The sequence below is a fragment of the Moschus berezovskii genome, chromosome 6 (assembly GCF_049115385.1).
Source record: "Moschus berezovskii isolate FMDL1 chromosome 6, NW_MosBer_1.0, whole genome shotgun sequence".
Lineage (NCBI taxonomy): Eukaryota > Metazoa > Chordata > Mammalia > Artiodactyla > Moschidae > Moschus > Moschus berezovskii.
Window position 1 is genome coordinate 69,602,027 of NC_142465.1, and position 24,923 is coordinate 69,626,949.

General features: G+C 39.5%; 1 protein-coding gene across 5 annotated transcripts in view; it reads left to right on the forward strand.

The window, feature by feature from the left end:
- ANO4 (anoctamin 4) overlaps positions 1–24,923 on the forward strand; it is a 473,781-nt gene that overhangs the window by 373,833 nt on the left and 75,025 nt on the right. For all 5 annotated transcript variants that reach the window (XM_055395518.2, XM_055395515.2, XM_055395519.2 and 2 more), the window contains 6 exons: positions 859–965; positions 7,651–7,706; positions 10,483–10,604; positions 18,136–18,270; positions 19,909–20,005; positions 24,176–24,236. In XM_055395518.2, the coding sequence (XP_055251493.2) occupies positions 859–965; positions 7,651–7,706; positions 10,483–10,604; positions 18,136–18,270; positions 19,909–20,005; positions 24,176–24,236 (578 nt within the window). The remainder of the gene's footprint in view (positions 1–858; positions 966–7,650; positions 7,707–10,482; positions 10,605–18,135; positions 18,271–19,908; positions 20,006–24,175; positions 24,237–24,923) is intronic.

Below are 24,923 nucleotides of genomic sequence, written 5' to 3' on the forward strand. Positions count from 1 at the left end.
GTGTCCAATTCATGCAACATACTGAATAAAAGTCTGCTGAGGTAATAAACTATAATTTATGAAATAATTGTACTTACAGTATCTCTTATGTTCGACCATTTAACTCATTATTGGGTGGGGAAGACCTGGCCATTTCATGCTGCATTGTGTGGTCCTGGAAGCTCTATCTGTTGGCTCAGGGTAGGAATACCTATCAGGAAACTCAGTGTTGTGTGTGTGTGTGTGTTCATGTGAGTCCTGTGAGAAGCAGTAGAGGCTGGATGGGCCTTTGGCTGAGAGAGAAGCAATCTTAAGTACCTGCTCTAGAAGATGCATGGTCCATCCAGGAGAGAACATGGGAAAGGAACGGACAGAGGCCATTTCTAGTGACTCAGCCCTGAGCCAGGCCAGAGCTATTACCTAAGACCTGTGTCCATCACCCAAGCCAGTTTCAGGTTAAAATTCCTGAAAAATCATGTGATTATGACATGGGAGAGGATGAAGTGGAAGACAAAAGGAGATAAAAGCAAAATGAATTTTTAATTGAATTTATCTTATGACCTTACTAAAGAAAAAAACAGGATGTGAGGCATGGACTTGCTATTAGTTGCAAGTTTCTTAATTGTATTTAGCTCCAGCCCTTTCCTAACACAATGATGTAAATGACTGAGAGGTTGAGAACCAAAACTGCTAAGATTCATGAGCCTCTTGCCTCTGGTGTGATTTTGGGGGTGGGGGGGATTCCTCATGCTATTCCAGACTTACCCTCTCTGTGACAGATGGAAGACATAGCTCTCTAAGTCACACCAAATTATATCAAAGATTAGATCCCTCAGCTCCAATTAATCCTTAACTTGTGTTTTCAATATGTGTGTACAGCTTCATCATACACAACAAAGACACTTTCTTCAACAATGCCACAAGAAGTAGAATTGTACATCATATTTTACAAAGAATAAAGTATGAAGAAGGAAAAAACAAAATTGGTAAGTAGTATATCAGTATAACAAGTTACATTTGATTTGGAGGATTACAGACTTTTCCCTTTGGTTTTATTACATTGATATCACTTCTAGAAATGCTTGTGATTTATAAAGCCTCTAACTGCAGAGTTCCTTGATGGATAACTCAGAAGTATGAAACCTTAATAGATCACTTTTTAAAAGATAGCACATCATCTCATTTATCTTAGACCATGGAAAAGTGCTCTCAATTCAACAAATATTTAAGGAGTGCCCATTATATGCCAGATGGGCTTCCCAGGTGGTGCTAGTGGTAAAGAACCTACCTGCCAATGCAAGAGATGTAAGAGACCCCGGTTCGATCCCTGGGTCAGGAAGATCCCCTGAAGGGAGAGCATGGCAAGCCACTCCAGTATTCTTGCCTGGAGAATCCCATGGACAGAGGAACTTGGATCAGTCCACAGGATCACAGAGAGTCAGACACAACTGAAATGACTTAGCATGCATTGTGCGCCAGGCGCTGAGCAAGGTATTAGGGAGATGAGCACAGTTCTCTCCTGCAGTGTATGTTCAAGAAGTTAAGAACAGACAATAAATAAGTAAATACAGTACATAACATGAAGAAATTGAAATGGATGATGTTATAGAGATTCACTAGAGGGTAGAGATCATGCTGAGATGGTGTGGTCAGGGAATGCTCTTCTGAGAAGCTGGAATTTGAACTAAAACCTGAATGACAAGAGGGAGCCAATGTGTGTAAAGATGCAGAAGCAGGCACAGGGAGTGGTCATACATAAGTAAATTCTCCAAATAATCACCACCCCCAGCAAATAACCTCCACATATTACACTGGGGATATTTGTGTGAGAATCATTCCATAATATATTACCAAATTTCCTGCCTTATTAAGTAAATTACTATATACTGGGAAGATTTGGGGAGCTTTGTCCATATCTCTGTCCCTGCAAGATTTTTATTTATGCTTTGAATGATGACCTATGTCAGTCGTGGTCTAATCAAGAGATAAAAAAATCACACAGAATTTGAACAGGAAAGTGAAAGTGAAAGTTGCTCTGTCATGTCCGACTCTGCAACCCCATGGACTATACAGTCCATGGAATTCTCCAGGCCAGAATACTGGAGTGGGTAGCCTTTCCCTTCTCCAGGGGATCTTCCCAACCCAGGGATTGAATCCAGGTCTCCCACATTGCAGGTGGATTCTTTACAAACTGAGCCACAAGGGAAGCCCAAGAATGCTGGATTGGGTGCCTATCCCTTTTCCAGCAGATCTTCCCAACCCAAGAATTGAACTGGGGACTCCTGCATTGCAGGTGGATTCTTTACCAACTGAACTATCAGTTTGATAACTTTTCCTTGAACAGGAAAAGTTAATATAAATAATTAACTGTGATGGAAGTTTGGAGTAATGGAGGACTGACTAGTAAAGAGCAAGAAGAATCCTAAAGAATAGAAGAGAAGATGCCCCACAACAAAGCTGAGATGGAGACCTTGTTAGAAGGGGTGCAGTTGTGGATCATTGGACATCAGAGCAGTTTGCTGGGGTTTCTGTTCCAGCAGGATTCTCTGTGAATTCGCCCTCTCAAGTTCTGGGAGAAGCTGGCTAGAGGGGTTCCAAAGGAGGCCATTCACTGGGAGATGTTGCCCAGCGTCATCATCCTATGAAGCTGTTCAAAGGGCCACCTGCCCTTGAGGAGATCCCAGGGCTGCTGGCTACCATGAACTACATGTGCCAGGTTTCACTGAAGCTATGAGTTGCAGAAGCCTGCTGGGAGGAGCATAGTAGTACCAGGAAAACAAACTCCTCCCTCCCCTACTGTCCCTAGGGCCTTCTAGTGACAAAGCTTAACGTTGCAGCATATGGCAAACAAGAAATATTTACAGGGTCCAACTCCATTACTGCAAAGCTAAGGAGCAGTCAATTGATAACTGGCACAGTTTGCTCATCAGGCTTTCAGGTGGAGTGGAGACTGGAAGGATACACTATGTTAGTCACTTGGAGTTAGGATCCTGAAAGAGCTCAGTGATCTGGAAATCTCAGCTGCATCTGAAAGATGACTTTCAGTAGTTTGTAAACGTTAAGTGCTATACTCAAATCCAGCAAAATAGCTACCTTGGCACTGTGGGAGAAATGTTACTCAATACATCATGAAGAGGGACAAACTTGGGAGGTTTGGTTGAATGCAAGTGTGAGTCACTAGTATGGTCAAGCTGCCAAAAACTACTTTGATTGCAAGCTGTATAAATTAAAATATAATAGGGAGAATCAGATACCTGGGCCAGATCTGAATACACCTGGAATAGTATGTTCAGTGAGAGTTCGTGTAGGTGGGTATGGTGACATTGAACCAGATTTAGGACTTGACTTCGATGGTGTTATGAGTTAGCATGTCCTTAAATTCTCTGCAGCAGTCATCCATCCCTGAGACACATCCTCTTCATAATGTCCTCCATGGCCATTCCAGCTCAGAGGAGTCTTTTCTTCTTCTGAATTCCTATGGAAATTATTTTTGCAGTCTATATGGTAATCAGCCATGTACAACTCTTCTTTTATTATCTTGAATTATTTACTTTCAATGACATAATGAAAATTCTACCAACTAAAGAGAACCACTGTTAACATTTTGTGTACTGAATAACTTAAATATTACATTAATTACTCTTTTCATCTTTATACCTATTTGTCCATGTGATTTTTTTTTAACAAACTTAGGATATGCTACACGTACTTTTTTTCCATCCTTTTCTCAGTTAACATCATATCAGGAACATACTAGAAAACAAATGAGTAGAAGTGAAGTGATTAAGGCAGTAGCTATTCTAGATTATTTCATAACATACAAAGAATTTTTAAAACCAGTCTCTTCACTAATATTGGTAGTATAATATTAGCAAACCTCACAACTCATTATAACATACTAGGGTGTTGAGAATCTGCAGTTAAAAACTGCTAGTCTAGATAATAAGCTTCTCAATTATAAATGAGTTGCCTTATTTGTCTTTGTATCATCATTGCCTAGCACAGTATCTGGCATACAAGCAGATTGCTTGTTGAACCAAATTGAAAATCTTTTAGACATGATCAGTGTCTAACCATCAGCATTCTTACACAATCAAAGACTACACAGTGAGGCCATACAGCAATTATTGTGTTTAAATTTTTGCAGCTAAAAATGTGGGCTATTTTTACAACTCGATAAGATAGAGACAGAAAAAGGGCAGAGACAATGATTTGTAAATGTTCTTTAAAAACACAGGAAATGTAGTATTGTTACTAGTAAGAAATGATTATAAAAATTTTGTAAAAATTTCTATTATTTGATGAAAAGAAGAATTCTATAAAGAACCCCAGTGCTTTGAAAATTAATAATGAGGAAGTGAAAAAATGTCTAGTTAGGAATAACCAAGCACAAAGTAAATTACTAACCAAGGATCAGACATTATGCTGAAAAATTTGGGATTCAAGTATAAATGCTCTGGTGACCCAATGTTTCATTATCATCTTCAGTTTCATAATTTAAAAAAACATGTTACAAGAAAATTTAATTCATCAATAGAATTAATGTTTATCCTATGTTATTTTCTGGCTGAAACTCTTTCTGAAAGTGGCATCTTGCATGAGTCAACATGGATTAGAGATAATACAAAAATATGGTTTGTAGACATGATTTATGAGGGTATTTCAGTGGAGCAAAACTACCACAATGTACATTTTTCGACTTCACTCTGAGATTATTGCAACTCTGAAAATCAAATCTAGTGAATTTCATTTTCAAAATAGAGCAATTAATAGATAACAAACACTTACTTAACAATATAAGTACATAAAATAAATCTTGAGATTAATTTGTAGTTTCAAAACTGATGCTCAAAGGGGAAGACTTTAAATATTAACTGTTTTCTCATTTTTCAGAACTTTGATAAATTATCACAAATTCACAAGCGTCATCATCAGAAGTCTCTTGTTAGTTCCCTGTGAATCTTCTGCTATTATCTGGGATATCTGAAAGTGATTGATGATATATGTAGAATTCTTGATAGAAGCTCCAGGAAGTCAAAGTTTTCTACATAATCAATCCTTTGTTCATTCATTACAAAGGTACTTATCAAGGGCCTCCTCTGTGCTAGACAAAGCCCTACGGATATTTATACTTTAGGTGTCCTTCTTAGGCATTTAGAATTAATGTCAAAGCATCTTAAAATACATTTAATCGTGTTAACATGATTAAAAGTACCTAAACATTGATTGATCCTCCATCAATAAAAAGTGAATCAGTGCATGTTTCATTTTCCAGTTAGGCTAAGCCTCTGGCCTCTAATCAGGATCTGAAACATGGAGAGCACTCATCTAAAAGCTGCTTGAGAGACATCCTTCCAGTCATCTTCTTTGAAGTACATTTTAAGAAGTAGTATCATTCTTGATCTGAGAGAAACTTTAAAGATCAAAACATTATACCTCCACTTCTGGCCGAGATGGAGTAACAGGCACAAGATTACTCTTCTACCTGAAACAATCGGAACAAAAAATATGAGACAACTCTTTTCAAGACACTGAGCACTGGGCAGCCAAGAACAGGAATCCCTGAGAGACAGAAAACAAATAAGGTGAACCCTACAGTTGCCCTAGCTTACTATCTTGAGATGATTTCTAGACAGCAACAGAGGGAAGAAGAACCTAGTAACTCCCCGAGTCGAAAAGATGCTGCTGAGAGTCCAGGGAGACCAAGGCAGCCAGAGTTCATCAGGGCAACACACCAGAAAACATAGAGCTTCACAGAGAACCCTGAAGATCTGCAGAGAGACTCCTCAAGCATCTAGAGTACTGATTAGTACACACATCAGAAAACTACCCACGGCCAGAGAAAGAGCAACCCAAAGGGATTTCCAGTGAAACTGGTGGAGCACCTCATAATTCACTAAGCATTAAATATAAATGGTCTGAAAATCCCAATCCAGAATTCAGAAGTTAACATTAAATAATTAAGCAAGACCTATTTTTTTGGTGCATGCAAAAAACATTCTTTAAAGACACAAATAGCTTAAAATAAAAGAATCAAAAAGGATATATACTGCGCTAACCAAAAGAAAGCTGAAAGGCCTATACTGATATCAGACAAAATAGATTTCAGAGCAAAGAATACTACCAGGGATAAAGAAGGCCATTCTAAAATGATGGAGTCAGTGCATCTGGAAAACTTAGAAATTCTAAATGTTTATTCACTTAATAACAGAGCTTCAAACTACAAAGCAAAAACTGATAGAACTGCTAAGAGAAATAGACAAGTCCACAATTGTAGTCAGAGGTTTCAATACCACTTTTTCAATAATTAATGGAATGAGTAGACAGAAAATCAGTGGAGGTTAGAAGATTTGAACATTATCAATGAAATTAACTTAGTTGATCTTTTAAACCACTCTATCACCAGCAGCAGAATACCCAATTTTTTTTAGTGAACACAGAATATTACCAAGAGACCATACTTGAGGGACGTAAGACAACAATTCTTTGACCACAGTGGAATTAAATTAGATATCAATAAGACCATCTCTGGAAAACTTACAAATATTGAAAACTAAATAATGTATTTTTAAATAACTCATGGGTAAGAGAAATCAAAAGGGAAATCAGAAAGTTGCTGTATTCAGTGAAAATGAAAACACAGTGTATCAAAATGAGCAGTACAAGGAGATATGTAGAGCACCATATACATATATAGGAAAAGAAATGGTCCCAAATTAATGACCTCTCCTTCTGCCTTAAGAAACTAGGGGGTAGGGAAGGAAATTAAAGTAAAGTTGGTAGATGAAATAATAAAAATCAGAAGAAATTAATGAAATGGAAAAAATAGAGAAACATCAATGAAACCAAAAGCTGATTCTTTGAAAAAAAATCAGATTCATAAACCTGAGATAGGCACAGGCTGGGGTGACTCCTAAATGTGTAATCCCTTCCCCTTAAGTGTGGGTGGAAACTGTGGTTTATATCTGACCAATAAAACCACTGCAAATCCACATATCCGATATCCTTCCCACACTTTATGGATGAGACAGTTGAGGGCTGCGAACAAGAGGACTTTCCAAAGTAATCCCACTAGCCCAATGCAAAGGAGTTGGCTTTGTCCATATTGAAGCTTCTGGATGAAAATAGGTGATCTCAGTTGGAAAGTCATCTTTTTGGTGTGATTAATTCATCCACTTCTCCTAGCGTGCTCCCTTCTCTATGCCAAGCACGATGCTAGGTATGCTTCATCGTGTTTGTTTTTCCTATTTGAAAACTTGATTTTCTAGTCTTTGTTTCCAGTTTCCTAGCAGATAGCAAAACTTTCTAAACTGTTGTGCCCCAAAAGTATTTGAACTACTTTTGAAGATATAGGTTGTTTTCTCCAAAAAGTATGACCCTTACATTACTCTTACATTCCGTTCCGTTCCATCGCTCAGTCGTGTCCGACTCTTTGCGACCCCGTAGACTGTAGCCTACCAGGCTTCTCCGTCCATGGGATTCTCCAGGCAAGAATACTGAGTGGGTTACCGTTTCCTTCTCCAGGGGATCTTCCCAACCCAGGGATCGAACCCGGGTCTCCCGCAGTGGAGGCAGACGCTTTAACCTCTGAGCCACCAGGGAAGCCCAACTCTTACATTAGGAGGATTTAAACTCAGTATGGATTCACTTTGGACTTTTTTATTGTTGTAGGTCTGAATCGTTTGCTTACTAATGGCTCCTATGAAGCTGCATTTCCTCTGCACGAGGTATTGTCCTGCCTTTTCTCCTTCTCTGTCAATTCCTTGTTATTAAATCAGCTTCTGGGGATAATCATTAATTGCGTTCATTGAAAAGACATTTGTTTAGAATGAATCTAATTTGTTCAGTGAGTAGATGGGGAGGCCCTACTTGCATTGTTACATCTCTCGCCCAGCACAGATTTATTTCTCCAGCAAAGATTTATTTCTCTTTTTTATGTAAATGCAAGAGTACTCGAATCAAGAGTCACTCAGCATGAATTTAGAAGAATGGCTGAGGGACTCCAAGTCATAAAATTAAAGAGGCATTGAAAATTTGCATGACGTGCTGGACCCAGGGGGAAAATGTCTCTGAAATATATAGTCTCTGCAACAGCAACAAAAAATTTATAGCTAATCCTTAAAGAGTGGGAGGAAGCCGTCTTGTGAAGGCTCTAGTAACTAAAAGATGATAAGTACACTACTATTAATTTCCATTTATTGTTGCTTATTTAAGATGTATAAATTTTTATATTCTCCTTATTTACTGCATGATCTTTGTCATCTATAAGGACTTTTGTAAATGTAACTGTAATTACCCTTATCTCTGTTTTTCCCATTAGATTTTAGGTACTTTAATCCAGAATTATCTTTACATGTATGGTAATTTAATCTAGAATTCTCTTTACATATATGGGTTTTCAGGACCATAATTCTCATGATTGGTGAGAGATTAGTGTCATTTTCATGGTACCTACTCCATACCAGTCATAGTATGACACCGAGAACACAAAGATAAGTATCATAGCCAGTGTCCTCTAAGACCGCACACAGTGGCAGGGTGAAATTACTATTCGATTTTCTTAACAATCTTCTATTAGAAACAATGTTAACGGTTTGTCAGTTCAGCTTGGAGGACAGTTCCAGCTACCTGCCAATGGCAGGTCTTCCCAAAATATATTTCTTATATGGCTTATGGAGTTTCTTCTCTTGATTTTAAACACCAGGAGGATGGAGAAGGTGGTATACAATTTTTTTTATTATTTTTTTTATTAGAGTATAGTTGCTTTACAATGTTGTATTCATTTCTACTATTCAGCAAAATGAATCATCTATACGGATACATAAATTCCCTCTTTTTTGTGTTGAGGTCACCACAGAGTATTTAGTGAATTTTTAAAAACCTTTTTCATTAAGAAAACTAGAGGCTTTGATCCAAGACCCTATTAACAGGCAGTCATGAAACCTTTTTGGAATGATCCTTTTTGTGTGATAGAAGCAAACATTTTGACGCAAAAGTTTTCTCGAGCCACACACAGGTGTTTCTGAACTCAAAAGACACATGTCCCCAAAGGATACCATGTGGTTATTAGTTGGCATTGCCCCAGTAAAGGCTTTCAGTGAGAACTGCATTCTCCCACTGCCTACCCCTTGCCCACAGTAAGGGCAGTGTTGAGCAGTTGTGGGTGGACAGTCTCTATGCAGACGAGTGGGTGATGGACTTGCCAATATTTGAGGAGATGCAACTGTGAAACCCCAGAGTAACTCCAGGCATTCTCTGTGGTTTTCATATCTTGCTAAATCCCTGCATTGTATGAAAAGAGAATTTTCCAGTTAGTAATTGCAGTGGCAGTAATAACATAATCACTCTTTTGACTTTTGCTCTCAGTTTAACCTCATTATAGTATTTGATCACATAACAACCTTCAGAGGCAGGAAGGGCAGCTCCCGTTGCCTTGTTTTATGGTGAAAACTTAAATAGAGGTTTAGAGAAAGCTTAACCCACCCCCAGTTACGGAGTGAATTGGTAGTTGAGCTGAGACTAGAACCTGAGTGAGTTCCTTGTCTCTCAGGCCTGTTCACTTCCCCCTAAGAAAGGACTTCCCAAGTTAAAATGTCAATAGTTTACCTCCGGACAGCATGCCTTTTCTGTTGGTGAAACTAGCATTAACACTAACTGAACTTAAAAAAAAAAGCCTACTCCTCTGACCCATGGTATCCTCATTTGTTCCATGAGGATGTCAAATTATATTTGAATTATTATAAATTTGAGGTGACTTACAATGCTTAAATTGTAAAATTTTCTGCCCTTAGTCACAAGGCCATGTGACCAGCTGTTTACCAACTATTGATACTTTAGTCTTGAGACAAGTAGGAAAGAGAACTCCTAAGTCTTTGGCATGGCCTCTGGGCAAGATGCTCTGTTCATTCAAATCACAGAAGAAACTTAATGAGGCAGATGTTGTTAGTTCCACTATGAACTCGGAATCCAAGGCTCAGAGAGTTTAAGATATCCTAGCTAAAAAGTAACAGAACTGAATTTGAACTCAGTTCAGACCTGCCTGATTCTAGCAAGCATGGGCTTTTTACTGCATGGCATCAATATCAAATTTATGTTCGGAATAACTAATCTTACTCTTTCCCCTTCAATAGAATGGATCTATCCTTACATCATCCCTATTGCTACTCTTGCCATAAAAACTAGTATTATAGCTCCCTTCCATGCATAGCTTCCCCCAGTATCCCCCATCAGAGGGGAACATTTGTTTTAATTGATAAATCTACATTGAACCATCATAACCAACCAAAGTTCATAGCTTATTTTAGGACTTACTCTTGGTGTTGTATTCCATACATTCTATGAGTTTAGCCAAATGTATAATAAACATGCATCTACAATTATAGTATCATACAGAGTATCTTCACTACCTTAAAAAGATAAAAACAAAAAGAACTAGCACTACTATCAATTTTTGCTCTTGGCTTTTGTGGATATTACCTCACTGGCCATGGTGTTTTTATCCAGGGAAGTTACAGAAGTAAAAACTCCATTAGAACCCACGGAGCGGTAAACCACCGACATCTGCTCTATGAGTGCTGGGCGTCCTGGGGTGTGTGGTATAAATACCAGCCTTTGGATCTTGTAAGGTGAGTTCTTAACCAGCTGTGAATATAAAGCTTATGTTGAATAATTAGGGCAGACTGTGCGTTGGGACAAGCCAACACAGGGGAAAAAACAAACTGAGATGCACAGCTGACACTCAAATCTGACTTCTTCCCAAGAGGGCAGCTCATCAGAGGACATGGATTGTTCTTGGTAAACCTGACCTCCTTCTGCTGAGGCTGGTGTTTCCTCTAAAAGGGACTTAGAAAGGGGTGTGTGAGATTAAACCAGGCCTCTCACAGGATTCCACAAGAAGCTCATCACCCACGTGACTGTTAGTGACAGAGTATCAGCAACAATTGTTGAGAGGTAACACATGTACACCCTCTTCCAACAACACAAGAGAAAACGCTACACATGGACATCACCAGATGGTCAACACCGAAATCATATTGATTATATTCTTTGCAGCCAAAGATGGAGAAGCTGTATACAGTTAGCAAAAACAAGACCAGGAGCTGACTGTGGCTCAGACCATGAACTCCTTATTGCCAAATTCAGACTTAAATTGAAGAAAGTAGGGAAAACCACTAGACCATTCAGATATGACCTCAATCAAATCCGTTATGATTATACAGTGGAAGTGAGAAATAGATTTAAGGGACTAGATCTGATAGATAGAGTGCCTGATGAACTATGGACGGAGGTTCGTGACATTGTACAGGAGACAGGGACCAAGACCATCCCCATGGAAAAGAAATGCAAAAAAGCAAAATGGCTGTCTGAAGAGGCTTTACAAATAGCTGTGGAAAGAAGAGAAGCGAAAAGCAAAGGAGAAAAGGAAAGATACAAGCATCTGAATGCAGAGTTCGAAAGAATAGCAAGGAGAGATAAGAAAGCCTTCCTCAGCGATCAATGCAAAGAAATAGAGGAAAACAACAGAATAGGAAAAACAAGAGATCTCTTCAAGAAAATTAGAGATTCCAAGGGAACATTTCATGCAAAGATGGGCTCGATAAAGGACAGAAATGGTGTGGACCTAACAGAAGCAGAAGATATTAAGAAGAGGTGGCAAGAATTCACAGAAGAACTGTACAAAAAAGATCTTCATGACCAAGATAGTCACGATAATGTGATCACTGACCTAGAGCCAAACATCTTGGAATGTGAAGTCAAGTGGGCCTTAGAAAGCATCAGTATGAAGAAAGCTAGTGGAGGTGATGGAATTCCAGTTGAGCTATTTCAAATCCTAAAAGTTGATGCTGTGAAAGTGCTGCATTCAATATGCCAGCAAATTTGGAAAACTCAGCAGTGGCCACAGGACTGGAAAATGTCAGTCTTCATTCCAATCCTAAAGAAAGCAATGCCAAAGAATGCTCAAACTACCACACAGTTGCACTCATCTCACACACTAGTAAAGTCATGCTCAAAATTCTCCAAGCCAGGCTTCAGAACTGTGAACTTCCAGATGTTCAAGCAGGTTTTCAAAAAGGCAGAGGCACCAGAGATCAAATTGCCAACATCCTCTGGATCATGGAGAAAGCAAGAGAGTTCCAGAAAAACATCTATTTCTGCTTCATTGACTATGCCAAAGCCTTTGACTATGTGGATCACAATAAACTGTGGAACATTCTGAAAGAGATGGGAATACCAGACCACCTGACCTGCCTCTTGAGAAACCTGTATGCAGGTCAGGAAGCTACGGTTAGAACTGGCCATGGAACAACAGACTGGTTCCAAATAGGAAAAGCAGTACATCAAGGCTGTATATTGTCACCCTGCTTATTTAACTTATGTGCAGAGTACATCATGAGGAATGCTGGGCTGGAAGAAGCACAAGCTGAAATCAAGATTGCTGGGAGAAATATCAATAACCTCAGATATGCAGATGACACTACCCTTATGGCAGAAAGTGAAGAGGAACTCAAAAACCTCTTGATGAAAGTGAAAGAGGAGAGTGAAAAGGTTGGCTTGAAGCTCAACATTCAGAAAACAAAGATCATGGCATCTGGTCCCACCACTTCATGGGAAATAGATGGGGAAACAGTGTCAGACTTTATTTTGGGGGGCTCCAAAATCACTGCGGATGCTGATTGCAGCCATGAAATTAAAAGACGCTTATTCCTTGGAAGGGAAGTTATGACCAACTTAGAGAGTATATTAAAAAGCAGAGACATTACTTTGCCAACAAAGGTCCGCCTAGTCAAGGCTATGGTTTTTCCTGTGGTCATGTATGGATGTGACAGTTGGACTGTGAAGAAAGCTGATCGCCGAAGAATTGATGCTTTTGAACTGTGGTGCTGGAGAAGACTCTTGAGAGTCCCTTGGACTGCGAGGAGATCCCACCAGTCCATTCTAAAGGAGATCAGTCCTGGGTGTTCATTGGAAGGACTGATGCTAAAGCTGAAACTCCAATTCTTTGGCCACCTCATGCGAAGAGTTGAGTCACTGGAAAAGACTCTGATGCTGGGAGGGATTGGGGGCGGGAGGAGAAGGGGACGACAGAGAATGAGATGGCTGGATGGCATCACCGACTCAATGGACATGAGTTTGAGTGAACTCCGGGAGTTGGTAATGGACAGGGAGGCCTGGCGTGCTGTGATTCATGGGGTCGCAAAGAGTCGGTCACAACTGAGCGACTGAACTGAACTGACTGAATGAACACATGTATTAATGGCAATAGAGTATTAGTAACTCTCAGGCAAATAGGAAATAGAGGATGCTGTCATTCTAATAAATTTTAGGCTTACTTTAATTTTCATTTCAAACTAATAACCTTTAAAGATTGTTTTAATTCCACAGGTCAGAAATGTATCTGCTTTTAACTTGAGATAATCATGCGTTGAAAATGTATGTTCTTTAGTGGTCTATATATGCCCAACATTCTGCCGTGACAGTGTTTATTTTGTTTAGACTGATAATTCAGATTGGGGTAATGACAATCCATACTTCATTGATTCCTTATTAAAAAGAAAACCATACCTTATTTCTTATACTAAGTGGATTAATATCACTTTCCCCTGAACCCTTAAAAAATGAGCCCAGAGGAAAATGAAATAATAAGACAACTTACCTTACATTTCGTCTCCCTGGGTAGTCATTCTTCCTTCTGGAGTCCTTGTTACATGGGTTTACTCCTGTTGACCCAATGACATTGATGAATTGTGACCCCTTCTGGGTGTAACAATTGATCCACATGACCTGAGAGAGTGAAAAATGTTTTCTGAGATGAGATCATTTACTTTTGACCAGTCTCAATGTGTGATAGAATAGAAGCAGGGGAAAAAAATCAAAGTTAGTCTCCTGGCAAAGCATCTCCCTTCCATGACAGTTTCTTGATTAAGATTTTGCAATTTTTTGATAAGTATTAATTAACTATCCATTGTGTTCCTAGTACAAAACTAAGTACCATTGGCAAAAACAGAGAACCCATGGTCTCTGGCTTTGAGAAATGCACGGTTTCCTTCAAGAAAACCAGCCCTGCAAACTTGAAACAACTGGAAAACACGGCTCTGCATAATTTGGTAACATTTTTTTTAAACACTAGTGAAAGTAATCAAAGAGGACACGAATAGATGGAGAAATATACCATGTTCGTGGATTGGAAGAATAAATATTGTAAAAATGAGTATACTACCCAAAGTAATTTATACATTCAATGCAATCCCTATCAAGCTACCAACAATATTTTTCACAGAACTAGAACAAATAATCTCACAATTTGTATGGAAATACAAAAAACCTCGAATAGCCAAAGCAATTTTGAGGAAGAAGAATGGAACTGGGGGAATTAACCTGCCGGACTTCAGGCTCTATTACAAAGCCACAGTCATCAAGACAGTATGGTACTGGCATAAAGACAGAAATATAGATCAATGGAACAAAATAGAAAGCCCAGAGATAAACCCACGCTCCTATGGACACCTTATCTTCGACACAGGAGGCAAGAATATAAAATGGAGAAAAGACAGTCTCTTTAACAAGTGGTGCTGGGAAAACTGGTCAGCCACTTGTAAAAGAATGAAACTAGAACACTTCCTAACACCATACACCAAAATAAACTCAAAATGGATTAAAGATCTAAATGTAAGACCAGAAACGATAAAACTCCTAGAGGAGAACGTAGGCAAAACACTCTCCGACATAAATCACAGCAGGATCCTCCAAGACCCACCTCCCAGAATATTGCAAATAAAAGCAAAAATAAACAAATGGGACCTAATTAAAATCAAAAGCTTCTGCACAGCAAAGGAAACTCTAAGCAAGGTGAAAAGACAGCCTTCAGAATGGGAGAAAATAATAGCAAATGAAGCAACTGATAAAGGATTAATCTCCAAATTATACAAGCAGCTCCTGAAGCTTAATTCCAGAAAACTAAGTGACCCAATCAAAAAATGGGCCAAAGAACTAAACAGACATTTCTCCAAAGAAGACATAAAGATGGCTAACAAACACATGAAAAAATGCTCAACATCCCTCATCATCAGAGAAATGCAAATCAAAACCACAATGAGATACCATTTCACACCAGTCAGAATGGCTGCTATCCAAAAGTCTACATGCAATAAATGCTGGAGAGGGTGTGGAGAGAAGGGAACCCTCTTACACTGTTGGTGGGAATGCAAACTAGTACAGCCACTATGGAGAACAGTGTGGAGATTCCTCAGAAAACTGGAAATAGAACTGCCATATGATCCAGCGATCGCACTGCTGGGCATACACACCGAGGAAACCAGAATTGAAAGAGACACATGTACTCCAATGTTCATTGCAGCACTGTTTATAATAGCCAGGACATGGAAGCAACCTAGATGTCCATCTGCAGATGAATGGATAAGAAAGCTTTGGTACATATACACAATGGAGTATTTCTCAGCCATCAAAAAGAATGCATTTGAATCAGTTTTAATGAGGTGGATGAAACTGGAGCCTATTATACAGAGTGAAGTAAGCCAGAAAGAAAAACACCAATACTGTATATTAACGCATATATATGGAATTTAGAAAAATGGTAACCTGAACCCTGTATAAGAGACTGCAAAAGAGACATAGGCATTTAGAACAGTCTTTGGGACTCTGTGGGAGAGGGTGAAGGTGGAATGATTGGGGAGAATGGAATTGTAGCATGTATATTATCATAAGTGACCAGTCCAGGTTCGACGCATAAATTTTCCTCTGTTCAAAAAAAAAAAAAAAAAAAGAAGCCAAAAGTTTGACAGCAATTAGAAAAAATGGAAGGATGGATATGGGCCAGTGCCCCTGTGTAAGGCTCCATACTGAGGCCTAGAAGAGCAGTGGGATTGGTGTTGGCCAAGGAGAAGGGGAGTGAAAAACACAAGCAAGATTTGAATGGAATGATGTTGTTGAGCAACTGGGGAATCACATATCTTAAATAGTTCCTGCCCTGGATCTAGATTTTGCTTCCTCCACATCTCTCAAATCACACCGAGTATCTCCTCTGCCACTACTGGCTTCACCTGTGGCCTGTACTATGACTGTTTTCTCTACCTCGTCTTCCTTTCTGCTCTCTGGCCCTTCCACAACATTCTCTACCCTGGAGACAAAATGTGTTGTTGTTGTTCAGTCAACGAAGTTCTGTCTAACTCTTTGCAAACCCCATGAACTGCAACACACCAGGCTTCCCTGTCCTTCACTATCTCCCAGAGTTTGCTCAAACTCATGTCCATTGAGTCAGTGATGCCATCCAACCGTTGCATCCTCTGTTGCCCCCTTGTCCTCCTGCCCTCAATCTTTCCCAGCATCTGGGTATTTTCCAATTAGTTGGCTCTTCACATCAGGTGGCCAAAGTATTGGAGGTTCAGCTTCAGTATCAGTCCATCCAATGAATATTCAGGGTTGATTTCCTTTAGGATTGACTGGTTTGATCTCCTTGCTGTCCAGGGGGCTGGACTGGCCAAAATCCTTTCACCATTTTTCAATTTTCTCAGGACAAAAGTCAATGTATGGTCTGCAAGGCCCATCAAGGCTTAGCCTTTACCCGCCTCAACAGTCCACTTTTTTTAAATTAAAGATTTTTTTTAATGCAGACTATTTTTAAAGTTTTTATTGATTTGTTTTTCACAATATTGTTTCTGTTTTATGTTTTGGTTTTTTGGCCACGAGGCATTAGCTCCCCAACCTGGGATCAAACTGTACCTCCTGCATTGGAAGGCGAAGTCATAACCACTGGACACCCAGGGAAGTCCCAGTCCATTGCTTGTTGTCAGTGTTCCAGCCACACTGCTGTTATTTCACCAACATCACTCCTTCCACAGGGCCTCTTTTTCCTCTGCTGGAAAGACTCTGTCCCTAACCCCACCTAGTTAACCTTCATTCATCAGCACAATAGTCACCGCCTCAGGGAAGAAGTCTTCCCTGGCTAAAGTCAGATTGCCTTGTTATACATGCTTATTGCACTGTGTCCCTCTCCTCTCTTTTCCCAGTTTTGTAACTAGAAGCTTATTTCTTTAATTGATTTATATATGTCTCCTCTGTCACCCACAAGCTTCAGAGGAGTAGGAACCAAGCTTATTTTGCTCACCATTGCATTCTCAGCAGTTAGCACAGAATTTGGCATAGAGCAGGTGTTTTTTAATTTGTTGAATGAATAAATGAATTTATGTGTATATGAATATATGCTGTAAAAGTCTTCTGGAAGAGGAAGGTTTCTGTTGAGACATAGTAGGAGATATGATAAATAATCCATGATTTTTAGGAGCCATGTGTAGGAGGAGAGCAGCAGACAGTATTCAGAGACAGATGATCAACATTTGTCTAGAATGAGAATAAAAAATAATTAGAATATTCTTACACTGGACTAAGAAACAATTAAGCTCTAAGTTATGAAATGTGGATAGAAAGACAGTAATAATATTTAAGAACTATAAACCAAGGAATTCCCTGGACACTTTCAAACTTCACAGACCACAGGGCACTAGGCAGACTTGTTAGTCTCAGAAAAATATTTAGAGAGGTAGATGCTGATGCCTGTGAAAAGTCCTCACTTAAAAGGGAAAGTTGTTCTCAGTATTGATTCATACCGAGTCTCAGTAGAGTTCTTTCTTAGTGATATCTTATGATTCTAGCATTGTAAACATCTTATAAAACTACAGAATATTAAAAGGGGGTGTTTAAAGGTTTTTGCAGTAATTTTGTTTACTATTCTTAAAAATATATATATATATATATAATACATACGTTAACAAACACACACTCAGAAATGGCAAAAATATCATATGTTGGCACCAAGTCTTCAGATTCCCCTGATTCCTCATGATTAACAGGATTATACATAATTTCCTGAATGAGCTGGGTTTATCCCATGTTTTCAGAACAAGCTTGTGTATGATCATGTTCTTGTATGAAAGGGTTCATACTATTTCTTTTCTAGAGTAATAGGAAAAGAAGTTTAAGTCCAGAGCCTAGATCTGGTCAAACATTCCATTCTCTTGGCTTAGTTTGTCTGTATGGTTATCAGCAAGGCCACCACAAAGTAAAATGACTGGTCACAAAGTGTTCGAATGCCTGACTATAAACACTTCAATATAATTTGCAAGACTTTTATATCATAAACAGGCGGTACTTTGGAGAGAAGATTGGGTTGTATTTTGCCTGGTTGGGCTGGTACACCGGCATGCTCTTCCCAGCTGCCTTCATTGGATTGTTTGTCTTTTTGTATGGCGTCATCACTCTGGATCACTGCCAAGTCAGGTATGGAGAGCTCTAGGTGAGCCTGCCTTTGCTTATGTTTGGAGATGGGTATTTGTGGTTTGGGAGTGTTTACAGACTGTGGGTCCCACTTAGCTATTCATTTTAACGTATTTCCAGTCTCCTGGGAAAATTCTAAAGGTTCAGTTCACAAAATCTGTCCATCCATTGCCCTTGCTGCTGTGGTCTCTAGCTACCAAGGAGTTCACTTTTATGGAAGCCACAGAGGGCTTCCCAGGTGGCTCAGTGGTAAAGAACCTGTCTGCCAGTGCAGGAGAGGTGGGTTCACCCCTTGGATTGGAAAGATTCCCCTGGAGGAGGAAATGGCACCCTACTCTGGTATGCTTGTCCGGAGAATCCCATGGACAGAGGAGCCTGGTGGACTACAGTCCACAGGGTCTTAAAGGGTCGGATACGACTAAGCACACAAACATGTAGCCACAGAACAAATGGCTTTCATTCACTGGCTCAAAGTTGTTCTCTTTCTGACTTTTTTACCTTTTTTTCCTACTGCTACTGCAAAATAGTGGGTTAATTATCTTTTTATCAATTGTGTGTTCTTACACAGACCTGTAAGCTAGACACCTGTAAGAAAGACGTCTCACCAACTTGCCGGGACCTTGAGAATGAGTCAGTGTTAGCAATTGTTATCTTGGCTCTTTCACTAGAATATAGTCTAAGGTATTCATAGAGATCTTAATACAATGCTGGACAATGTCCTTAAATAAGAAATGTGCCTTTTAGAAGTGATTACAAAAATAGAAGTGACCTACAAAAATATTTTAATTTCTGGGGAAATTGTTAATGAGATGTAATTTTCTCCTAGAACTAATCCCTAGTATTTTTTCCTCCATAATTCATTCTTATTTATCATGCACATAGAAATTAAGGCTGGCACTTTTTTCCCCTATTGTTTCCCCATCTATTTGCCATGAAGTGATGGGACTGGATGCTATGATCTTAGTTTTCTGAATGTTGAGTTTTAAGCCAACTTTTTCACTCTCCTCTTTCACTTTCATCAAGAGGCTCTTTAGTTCTTCGCTTTCTGCCATAAGGGTGGTGTCATCTGCATATTGCTAATGGTAAAAGCAACAATTTATTCTCCAGGGAAATTTGATAGTCCTTAGCCTGTGTTCATTTTAACATAATCAAAGCATAAATTTTCAGGATGGGGGACACATAAGGCTGGCACTTTAATGTGTCTCATTTTTCCCATAATTCAGTATGAAATCTCTTCAAACCTGTGCAATATTGTAAATGACTCTTTCAATAATCTGAGATATAACCATCAATGTTTGCTTCATGTGTTTTCCTGAGCTTAACATATTAATATGGAAAAGCCAAGAAACAGCCTGATAAATAAGTAGGTTTATCAAACTATAAAACTGTGTAGGCACTTGGTTACATTAATAACTAAGAAAAGGCTAAGAAGCTTCCAAGGACAAAAATTTGATCTTCTGAATCTTAGTTACTGGTGGGCACTTGGTTACATTAATAACTAAGAAAAGGCTAAGAAGCTTCCAAGGGCAAAAATTTGATCTACTGAATCTTAGTCACTGGTTGACTATTCTGGTGAAATTGAAGGGGAAGAAAATGGTGTTATGTCATCAAAATGCAGTCCTTTTCTGTTCTGTTTTCCAGTAAAGAAGTCTGCCAAGCTACAGATATCATCATGTGTCCTGTGTGTGATAAATACTGTCCATTCATGAGGCTGTCAGACAGCTGCGTTTATGCCAAGGTAATTTCAAAATATGCAGTATTTTAGTCGGGTTAAATTTAATATATACCTTCCCGAGAGACAGTGGTGACCACGTTCTTTCTGTCCATTTTGATCTTTGATTCTCGTTTATTTTGTAGGAGAGATTTATCTTCATCATTTAGTACTCTAATTCAGATATCTTTTTTACTGCATATGTGTTTTCCGTGTTATGGCTCTGATTATTATCCCAGGGAGCAAATAGAACAGTTGATAGAATCAGCGAAAGTTAGGTTCAGATCTTGACTATGCTCTTTACCACTTGTCAGTGTAGGAACACATTATGTAGCCTCTTCTGTGCCTCAGTTTTCTCATCTGTGAAATGGAGAACATGATGACTTTTATTTTTTAAATGTGATAAGGTGTATTATGAGCATTAAAAAAGTGAAAGTGTTAGTCACTCAGTCATGTCCCACTCTTTGCGACCCCATGGACTGTACTGTAGGCCACCAGGCTTCTTTGTCCGTGGAATTCTCCAAACAAAAATACTGGAGTGGGTAGCCATTCCCTTCTCCTGGGGATCTTCCCAACCCAGGGATTGAACCCAGGTCTCCTGCACTGCAGGCAGATTCTTCTACTGTCTGAGCCACCAGGTATGTATCAGTTCAGTTCAGTTCAGTTCAGTCGCTCAGTCGTGTCCGACTCTCCGCGACACCATGAATCACAGCACGCCAGGCCTCCCTATCCATCACCAACTCCCGGAGTACACTCAAACTCATGTCCACAGAGTCGGTGATGCCATCCAGCCATCTCATTCTCTGTTGTCCCCTTCTCCTCCCGCCCCCAACCTTTCCCAGCATCAGAGTCTTTTCCAGTGAGTCAACTCGTCGCCTGAGGTTGCCAAAGTATTGGAGTTTCAGCTTTAGCATCAGTCCTTCCAATGAACACCTCTAGAATGGACTGGTTGGATCTCCTTGCAGTATAATGGACTCTCAAGAGTCTTCTCCAACACCACAGTTCAAAAGCATCGATTCTTCGGCGATCAGCTTTCTTCACAGTCCAACTCTCACATCCATACATGACGTGCTTGGCAAATGACAAGATCTCAGTAAATGACAACTGCTGTCATTTTCCCCCTCTTCGCCATCATTATTATCCAAAAGACCTAGACTGAAGGCTAGCTAGGCTGCTTACTGCCTTGCCCCCTTGCCCCTTGCACATATACAACCTCTTTGAGCATAAGCTTTCTCATCTTTAAAGTGCAAGCATTGATAGCTGCCATCTCTGCCCCATGGCATGTCATGAGGACCAAAGAAGACAGTAGATGTGAAGGTGTTTTGAAAAAGTTACATAGAACCATTGTGTCTATGTGCTATTACATACCGCTTTCTGATACTATACCTTACTTTATTAAAGTTTTAGACATGTTCATTGAAATTCTAGGGTTTATTACTGAAGGGTAGTATCATTAATGCAAAGCAATGGCCAAAATAAAGACTGATGAAGACTTTTCCAAGACCCACTGCCCATCAGTTTACCCAGATTTCAGGTATAAAAGGGGTTGGCAGATTTTATGTAACCTCTACAATCACTGTGACTTGGATTTTTCTGAGTATACGGCTGGCATTGCAGAGTTTAAGTGTAGGAACATTTAATCGACAGCCCAGGAGCCCGCCTGCCCATTCATGCTGTCTCTAGGCCTGCAGGTGGCCAATCTGGTAGGAGGATAAGCATCCAGTTGTGAATTTAGAAAGATCTGGCCTCTTAATATGTGCTACAAACACCCAAAAAAGCACAAAATACTCTCCCTTCCTTTGGTGAACGTGCAGATGTACCTGCCTGGATGAACAAATTCAGTAGCATGAGCTTAGGAAATAGAGAGGTGGTGCTGAGAATCAGAAGACTTTGTTCAGTAATATAAATTTGTTTAAAGATTGTGAGCTAAGCACAAATGACTCAGGTGTAAAAATCCTGCTTTTGGGGAATCTCAGAAGCCCAGTTATTTTTTGCTTGGGAGTGTTTGTTATGTGAAAGGTCTACCTTGAGTAAAAATCTTTTTTTAGGGGAGCTATAATAATTCCTTAAAAGGAGCATCATGAATAGTTTCAAGTGCTCAGATTTCATCAATGACTGTTTTAGAAAGTGTATATTGCCTAGTTTGGAGTTTTTTGGAGGCAGCTGACTTCCCCAAATATCCTGTTATTTTAGCCCATGAGTGCTGGTCCCATGAAGTATCAGTCACTTAGGGTGAGGGTCAGAAGCCAGGTCAGCCCTGGTGAGTTTACAAAGAGAAGAGAACAGTGTGTCCCAGGCACAACTGAGTGTAGGAATTTTCTGGCCAGTTTCCTTTTTAATCCTGCTTAGAACAAAGCAGAATTGGGAGAAGGCTCTCCCCCTTGACTGTAACCAACCATCCCTGGGGTTTAAGAGGGAAAACTCTGAGAAGTGAAAGCCTGAGACCAAATGACCAGGCTGCACCTACATCCCTCATTTCTCCAACAAAACAGGACTCTCTGAGCATCCTGACATCACCCCCACGAATACCTGCCCTCATGGTTTGACCTGCTGTAGTTGATTGCTGAGGGAGGGGAAACTAATTTTCCAGTGACCACTGAGGTAAGGGGCTAGAATGGAACTTACATATTTCTCTATCCTATGTTCTCACTCTGCTTGGGAACCACCTCCACCCCACCATCTCACACACGCGTGTGCGCGTGCACACACACACATACACACACACATTAAAGCAACCTTCTAACTCCCCCAGCATTTCTCAGGCTCTTTGTTTCTGTGTTTTTGTTCTGTCCATTCCTGAAATCAACTCTCCTGTTTCTCTGACTTTGATTTTGGCAGAGGGAGCCATCAGCTTATCCTAGCTCACCATCTTAGGAGGGACTGGATGTTCCTATTCATTCACCCTGATAAACATATTTCCAGATTGGTAACTGCAGCTGGAAAATGTGTCTTTCCAAGCGTTTGCATACCAATCCCAGGGAAGGACTCCTATGGGCTGTATTTGAGCCACATGACTCCTAGTGACCTACATGAGAGTTCTGTTACCAGAGGAGGAGGAAAGCTGATCCACACAGCCCAAAACAATGACAGTCACAATCCATTCCAGAATCTTCCCTGATGGTGCAGGGAGTTTCCACCATGGAATACCCTAGTAAGGGGCACAAACTAACCACCTTCCACTAGGACTTTCAGGCTTGATTTGATGCTGACCACCTGATGTACACAGCGTAACACTCCTTCTTTCTTCAAAATAAATTGGCTGTAGACTTGTCTCACACTAAGTATTAAAATGCTGCCCATCTCTCCTATGTTTAAAGAAATAAGTCATAAACTTGTGGAAATTTTTGAAATATTTTGTACTCTGATATAATAGGAAAAGACCTGCTTATACTTGGCATGTTCTCCAAGGGACAGTAAAGTATACTTTATGGAGAGCTATAAAGCACCAAAAAAAGGTTATGCTTTATGAACGTATCAGTCATCATTTCAATTTGGCCTGACACTGGTGTGATTTATCCTGGAGGTGGAAATGAGCTCGGCAGTTGTGTAGTAAAAATAGATATTTTTGCTTTCTGCCATGGTGATTGCAATAAAATGTATTATTCTAGCAATAAAGTATTTGCTGGCTGTCTCTGTGTTATGAATAAGAGGTAAATGTAGTGATTACCTGATGTTTTATTGGAAGTGGTTTGTGTTAATGGGTTGCTCTTCTTTACAGTGCTGAAGTCCAGAGGGCAGCCCAGAAAATGTTTGTTCAAAACTATACACACAAAATAGACATGTTTTCAAAGAGAATAAATGAAGTGTTAAAACCAGTGCTGGGAAAATCAGAAACCTTTACAGCAGCAACATGAATACCTACCGGTCTTAAATACAAACCTATCCATATATAGATGTGTGTTAGTTTTTATAACGCACAAAAGGAAATTCTTAATAGCACCACTGGGGCTACTGATCCATGCTCAACTAAGTGGTACTCACATAAATGGAGCAAATTCTCTTTTCCATATCCAAACTATTTCACAGTTTGAAAAAAAAAAAAAAAAACAACTTCTTCCTTATGATCTAAAAGGAATATCCCGCAAAGAAACCCTTTAAAATTCATCGCATCATCAGAGCTATTTTTCCAGAATGTGAAAAATATGAATTGGAATATTGTATATAAGATATTGGTTTAACTGTGATTCATGTTCCCAGGTAACCCACCTTTTTGACAATGGAGCCACTGTTTTCTTTGCTGTTTTCATGGCAGTCTGGGGTAAGTGTTCTACATTTGTATGACTTGAGTTCCCATCATTTGTTCTATGATATGTTCCTTTAAAATCTGATTTTGAATATGAGAGGAAGAATCATAAGTAAATTCAGTTTGGCTGTTTTGTTAGACACAAGTTGATAAATAATTCATTTGGTTTGTTTTTAAGGTGATGTTTTACAGGACAACATGTCTTATTTCTCTTAAGCCTTCCAACAATTTCATCAGCATTCCATTATTGGAGTAAAATTCACCTTCTGTTGGAGACAAAAGTAAAGCTTATAGTATACCAATAGGTCTGATGGTTAAGGCCTGATTACACATCTCAGTGTATATGGGACTTTCTAATGTGAGTGGAATATTTTCATCTGACTAGTGTGTGAATACTCACCTCTAGCATTCTTCCAGTTCTGGTCAAAATGACTCCTTATAAACAAGAGCTACTTGCAATGCTGAATTGAGTCTTTTTAAATAGTTTCAAACCAATAGCCATATAATAACAAGGTAAGATGGAACATTCACTGAAAGAATTATTTAGCCCAAAGGAGTTACTTCTCCCACTTTTGGGTTTAACAGTGTCTTCCTCAGTACTATTCATTTCAGTCGCTCAGTCATGTCCAACTCTTTGCAGCCTCATGGACTGCAGCATGCCAGGCTTTCCTGTCCATCACCAACTCCCCGAGCTTGCTCACA